General features: G+C 28.7%; 1 protein-coding gene across 6 annotated transcripts in view; it reads left to right on the forward strand.

The window, feature by feature from the left end:
• The window catches only part of LOC107845460 (transcription activator GLK1-like), a 7641-nt gene extending 4766 nt beyond the window's left edge, over positions 1–2875 (forward strand). For 4 of the 6 annotated variants that reach the window (XM_016689802.2, XM_047397186.1, XM_047397188.1 and 1 more), the window contains 3 exons: positions 128–175; positions 1065–1139; positions 2439–2875. In XM_016689802.2, the coding sequence (XP_016545288.1) occupies positions 128–175; positions 1065–1139; positions 2439–2582 (267 nt within the window). In that variant the 3' untranslated portion in view covers positions 2583–2875. 6 annotated transcript variants of the gene reach the window in all.
• Positions 2876–7522: the final 4647 nt, after the last annotated feature.

Below are 7522 nucleotides of genomic sequence, written 5' to 3' on the forward strand. Positions count from 1 at the left end.
ATATATATATATATATATATATATATATATATATATATTTTAGAATACAAGTTTTAAAAAGAGTTATTTATTAAAATTTATGATGCTCAATCAAATATCGTTACATAAATTGAAATATTTGTTGCAGGTACCAAATTCTCTTGCACCAGGCACTCCTTGCTTTCCTTCACCAACGGTAGCTACTTTTTCTAAGTTTTATTGTTTCAGTCTCGTACTAGTATTTAGCAGTGTTTTAAAGAGCGGGGGCGTAAGTTAAAGCGTTTTATTTAACATAGGTTTCAAAGCAATGAGGCGTAAGCCTTATGAAACTTATTTTTTAATTTATAATGTAGTAAAATAACATCATAAATATAGACACCTATTTTTCCTAAGTTTTGTTAGCGAGCCCCAAGCATTGACGGTTTGGCGTGCTTAGGGTGTAGAATCAGACGCTTAAGGTATAAGTCTCATAAAATTAAGCCTTTTACCTATGCCTCGAGGTGTTTTGCCAGTGCTTTGCTTCCAAAGCGAGCCTCAAAACTACCTTTTAAAACACTGATATTTAGGAGGTGTTTGACCAAGTAATTTAGAGCTCAAGTTTAAAATTTTAATCTATTAGCGATAAGCAAAGAAATTAAGAAAATCAAATTTGAGTAAAGCATTTAGTACCCCTTTGAACTATGACCAAATTTGTTATGACACACTTTAACTTTACGGGGATCCTATTACCCCTAAACTAAATTTTAGCGTATTTTTATCATCCTTTAGTTGACGTGATACTTTTTGTCAACCTTTTTAACTGACATGACAACTTTAATGTGGACTCCATTTTATATAAGAAAAATATCACGTCTGCACAAAAGAGTGACAGAAATACGTTAAAATTGAGTTTAAGAGAGTAATAGGACCCTCTAAAGTTGAAGTGTGTCATATCAACTTTGATCATAATTCAAAAAATTATTGAATACTTATCTCATCAAATTTTATTATATATAAATAAAATAATAAGTTTAATTTTAAATATTTGATACTATAATATTTTGCTAAATATGAACCCCTTACAACCACGTGACTCGCCTTTGCAGAGATTTGCAGCAGCTCTTATGGTCCCTGGCGTTCCACCACCCTTTGCATCAGGACAAACTCCACATTTGCATCCTGTGAGCCTTTTTTGTCTCTCAACAATTATAATTATTTCCCCTACCTACATTGACTTGAAACAAAATTTAAGAAAATAAAGAATATTTTTAAATTTTATGACCTTAAATTAAAGTTACATTAAATATATCAAAATACTCTTTAATCTTATGATCCTAAATATGCCATGTGAAAAATAGAAACTAAAGTATTGTCAAAAAAAAAAAAAGTTATTTTTTGAAACGAACTAAAAATAAAAGCAGATCATTCTTTTTGAAACTGAGAGAGTATTAGTATATGATTTATTGCTATAAGAATATCTATATTTAAATATAGAGTTAGGATTTTAAATTTTAAAATTAAATGACGATTTTAAGTCTTAATAATTAAGATTGTTTGGTTTAAAAGAACATGTTAGTTTGAAAAATATTTTCTACTAACATAAGTGAATTTTACTTATTTTCTTATGTTTGTTATGTAAGCAAAAATATTTATCATAAAGAATATACAATGTCACTTGGAAAACTTGTTTTTCATACTTTTACTAGAGAAGTTATTTTTTTCTTTTTTAAATAACTTATTTTTTCAGAGAAAGTGTCTTTCAAAAATTTTGACAAATCAAACATGAAAATTTTTAACAAATTGAATACACCCTACGTTCTAAATTTAATATTTGTGTGCATTTAATGAATTTTTTTTTGATACAAATACATTATTTAAGCAAATGCTATTAAATTTGATCGAACAATTATCTTCAGACTTCTAGCTCTGCTCCTGATATGATTTTTTTTTTTTAATATTTATTATAAGTTTTAAAAGTCTTTCCTTGTTTTCTAAATTTATCGACCTAGTGGCTTAAGCCAAATTTTACACCAACAGAGTTCATCATCTACTATATAAACATTTAAAAAAAAAAAAAGACAAATAATCCAGTACTCCGTCGAACTATGACCAAAGTTGCTACGACACACTCCAACATCACAAGGATCCTATTACCCCCTGAGCTCAAATTTAACATATTTTTGTCACCCTTTTGTGCTGATGTGGTATCTTTATTACATAAAATGAGGCTCACATCAAAGATGTCACATCAGCTAAAGAGGTTGATAAAAGGTATCACGTCAGCTAAAAAGATTGATAAAAATATGCTAAAATTTAGTTTGGAGGGGGGAGGGGTTAATAGGACCGTGAAGTTGGAATGTATCATAGCAAATTTGATCATAATTCAGAGATGTACTAGATGCTTTACTCAAACAAAAAAAATGAACCTTATATATAGGATGAAATTTTACTGACATATTATCTTGATATTTGTTACACAGACAAAAGAGAGCATAGATGCAGCAATTGAAGATGTTTTATCAAAGCCACAAACGCCACTTCCTATAGGATTGAAACCTCCATCAATTGATAGTGTGTTGAATGAATTACAATGTCAAGGGATTACAAAAATACCTCCAACTTGATTTTATAAAAATAATAATTTCAAGGTGATGAAATATTTTTTGGGTGTTTTTCTTGAAGAAAATTTTAAAATTCGACGACATTTCTTGCACTTTAAGTTGTTAGGATTTATCCTGATTTTCTATTTTATCTGATTTTCTATTAGAACTAGGATTACTTTTCTTGGTGAAAAGGGTTTCTTTATTTAGGAGGAGATTTTATCTCTAGTTAGTTTTTATGCTTTTTAATATTAGATTTTATATGTACGTCAATTGGTCAAATCATAAATAATTATGTATTTTAGTTTAATTTTCTGTCATTTGAATTATTGTCTCCATAATTTGCAAACTATAAACTTCCGCATGACGCTCTCTTGATTTCGAACCGAACGATGTATATGGATATGAACTCAAAATCATCTACATGAAAAAAAATGTCATATATTCATTGGTCATTTAGTATTAGTAATTTCTTAGGTTTGTTGCATGTACTCTTTTGTTATTGCGTCATGTTGGCAAGAACAATGATTCAACTTGACTGAATGGTTGTGGTGGAGAGGTTAAGTACTTATATGTTATCCTTAATTAAATATTTTGAGTTCGAGTTCGTATTTTCCTGGTATGAAATCGCTTTTGTAGGGAATATATTACCATTCAATCTGAGACTTTTCTGTACGAATCTAAATTTAGTCAAGTCATACGTCTCGAATTCGAGTTTGTGTTTCCCCGGTATGAAATATATAGCTGTTGTACGTTAGGGAACGTATTACCCCTCAATGTGAGACTTTTCTATACGAATCTAAATTTAGTCGAATCATACGTCTCGAGTTTGAGTTTGTATTTCTCTGATATGAAATCGCTTTTGTTAGGGAACGCATTATCACTCAGTGTGAGACTTTTTTATACAAATCTAGATTTAGTCGAGTCCTAATATAAATATTGTGGGAAAACCTAAAAAAATGACTGAACTTAACAAGGGGGTTGCACATGTATGGAGTACTATATTAGCTATTCAATTTTTTGTCACTATTTTGTCATCAAATTGAGATCTAATAATGGGGAGGGCTAATTTATTGCAATTTTTTTTATTTTGGTGAGAGGTCTGGTACTTGTTTAGGATCTCGATTAATCTCAAATATTCAAATTATATAAGATTCATTAAAAGGAAAAACATTTTCTACTAAAGGCGAAATCATAATTTAGAGTTGGTGTATTCTGAACTTATCACTGAACTCATAGTTGTCATAGTCACTGAGTTTTCAATTAAATATTTGTACATATTTAATATTTGTCACTATTTTGTCATCAATTTGATAACCAAATAATGACACGAGCTTATTGCAAGCTTTTTTTGTTTTGGTGTGAGGTCTTATACCTGTTTAGGATCTCGATTAATCTCAAATATTCGAGCTGTGTAAGGTTCATTAAAAGAAAAATACTTTGTACTACAGGCGAAATCATAATTTAAAGTTTATATATTTGAACTTATCACCGAATTCATAGTTGTCATAGTCCTTTAGTCCTCAATTAAATCTTTGTACATATTTAATAGATTTCCTAAGATGAATCCAACGACTAAACAAAAGTTACTGGATTTATCAAAAGTCAAAACCCATAATTAATACCCTCCCTCCGCCCTTGCTTTCTGCCATGATTTTTTTCATCTCCAGGCTCAAAACATGAAATTTATCCGTATTAAGTATTTATATCAAACAAATAAATACATGAATGAGTTTCACTCAAGATTAGTTAAACCGGACAATATATGCATACTTTTTTTGAATGGAGCAACATACATAACTTTTTTTGTTTGTTCTCATTCGGTGTTTGGTGCCTTCGTTGGAGGATCGACTAATCCAGATTGCGCGTTGTAGGACCCATTAAGGGGGTGGCGCTCCAAACAGAATTTTCTCCATACCCAAGGTTCGAACTCGAGACCTCCAATTAAGAATGAAGCAGTCCCACCATTGCACCACAACATACACAACTTGATAGTGTTATTATAGTTAACCTAATATGTATTTAGAAATATATTCTCGAAAAACTGAATAAACTGACAAAAATTAAAACAGAGAATGATTTACTTAATTGATTTGTTTTCAACATTTAAAAAATTAATTTAATTTTCTTTTAAAGAAAAATCAACTCAAATCGAAATATAAACACCTCAACTGACAATGCACATGGTAAATAAAAGGGATCTGATTGAAAATGATAGAACAAACTAGTTTTTGGTGTGATGAATAAGCATGAAGTAACCGGTAAAGTTGTTGTTATGTGACCATAAGGTCATGAATTCAAGCCTTGAAAAAAGCCTTCGCAGAAATACAAGGTAAGACTACGTATGATACAATCCTGCGCATAACGGAAGCTTTAGTGCACAGGACTGTCCTTTTATATATATATATATATATATATATATATATATATATATATGTATGTATGTATAATTATGATATTTGGGTCAATTTGAATGCACCTTGATTAATTTCACGAGATACCTCCCACCTCCCACCTCCCACCTCCCACCAACGATAAGTATCATAGATATATGGATAGAAAGGAAATGATAGATACAAGTAAGCTCCTAATATCGCCAAAGAGAAAGAGCTAGGGCAAAAAAATTATATCTTACATATAGTAGTGTCAAATTTGTTTTTTATAGTAGATGTTGAGTTTTTTTTTTTTTTTTATTTTGCGTTTTTTTTTTTATATTAAAATTTTTTTAGTGAAAATTCTGACTTCATCTATGATATAAATTAGTTATATATCTATAATTTATAATCTATAATCTATATCTATATCTATAATCTATAACCTATATCATAATAATAATAATAATAATAATAATAATAATAATAATAATAATAATAATAATAATAATAATAATAATAATATATTAAAAGTGTGAAGACCCATAGAAAAGTGATTTGAACTTTTTATCCTTTATTAACAGACTCTTTTTTAAATAAAACTGTCTTTTCACTATTTTTTAAAATTTATTATAGTATTTAATTATTTTTTATTATATTAACTAAACCTCCTAAAATATATGTGACTCCTAATATATATGGAAGGAGAATTAATTAATATTTTTTTCACTGTTCAACTAGAAAAATACTCCTAAAATAGGACTATATCAAAGAAATACTTCTATAAATATACATAATATGTAAGATATATACCTCTTGAATTTGTAAGTAAGTCTTTTTTTTTTTCCTTATGAAATTATTCTATGAATTGTTATATATGGTAAAGATAAATTCGTCCAACAATTGAAATTTGGATTCAATTTGCATCTTTATTACTTTTTTTTTTTCCCAAGTTAATTAATATAATTTTCAATATTTGTATGGTCTATTTCACATTTATTTATGTTCTTTTGTTTTTGCTTTGTCATGAAAGTTGAGGTTGATGCTTACTTATATGTATCTTGACATTGTTGTAATTAAGTATGCCATGTTAATATTTATATTTATTGAATTATGTATGTTCTTATGGAGTATTTTGTCAATTTAATGTTCTCTCGATTTTTTTATTTTGTGGTTATACTTTGATCAATTAAGGTTATTTTTTTTTCTTTGCCTATTTGGAAAATATAACTGATGTTCATCTAATTTGATTCGGTTGCAGGTCTAGGTTAATTCTTCACTGTTAGTCGTACTATTTTGATATAGCTATTATCGTATTATTTTATTATAGTTTACAGGTGGTAAATGAGTGTCGAACGGCTTTGAGGAAATTTTTGAATGTAAAGATTAGATTTAATTGTATTGTTTTGATGTCTCTATCATTAGATTGTTTTATTGCAGTTTACATGTGGTAGATGAATGTCGATCGGCTTTTAGAAATATTTTTTGTAAAGGTTAGTTTAATAAATATATTTCTCATCTTTACATACTCAAAAGATATTAAATTTAATTATTGTATTCATGTTTATTATTTAAACGAATATCCTATTTAGTGTAACGTTTGAACTCATTAAAGTGAGATACACGAGCGATTGTTCCCTCTATTTTAATTTACATGTTCATTAGGGGTCGTTTGGTTAGAAACAAGTTGTTTCGGGATTATTAATTTCGGGATTAGCTAGTCCACCCTCAAGGAGTGATAAGAAAACCACTACAATTCCGGGTTGATTAATTCCCGAATGAGTTATTCCATGCATTTTGTCCTAATCAAATATAGGATAAGCTCCTCTTCTGAATTAATTTCAAAATTAGTTATTCTTATCCCTCCTACCAAACGACCCGTTAGTATTCAGGAAGAATGTTACTTTCTATAATTCACCCCTCTTCATTCTCGATAGAGTTTTAAACTTTTCTTTGACATAAGTGACAAAAAGCTAAGCAAAGATGGAATTTTGTTATGGCTAACGTCGCTCCTATGGACGCTTTTCCATTCGTATAGTATAGCAAATAACTTCATAACCTTAACCTATTTATTTTTCTTACTGTAGCGTAGGTCTTGGTCGGGCTTTTATCTCATCACCTATAAATCAATGGGAACTTGATTTTGCTTATCGCTGCATGACATTTTAAGTCCATCAGTTCAAAGACATTTTGGTACATCCTCGAGTATCATTTTTTGCTAAGGCTACAAAAAAATCCTCATATACTTAGTGACGAAGCTAGAGGCTGATATATGTTTGATCGAATCCAGTGCGAACTTAATTTCAAATCTTGTATATGTATTAAGAACTTAATTACTAGCACACATATAGAATTATAACTTTCAAATCTTAACTCTAGTTTTATTTGATTTTTTAAAAATTTCATGTTCGATTAAATTAAGATACATAAAATGAAAGGAAAGAGGTATTTCCTTCGTTTCAAACTGATCGACTAGTTTTGACTTGACATGAAGTTTAAAAAAATAAAGAAGATTTTTGCTTTTTGTAGTTTTAAATGAAAAATATGTTAAATGCATCAAAATATACTTTAATCTTATGATCTTAAATATGT

This window comes from Capsicum annuum, chromosome 10 (genome assembly GCF_002878395.1).
Source record: "Capsicum annuum cultivar UCD-10X-F1 chromosome 10, UCD10Xv1.1, whole genome shotgun sequence".
Taxonomy (NCBI): Eukaryota; Viridiplantae; Streptophyta; class Magnoliopsida; order Solanales; family Solanaceae; genus Capsicum; species Capsicum annuum.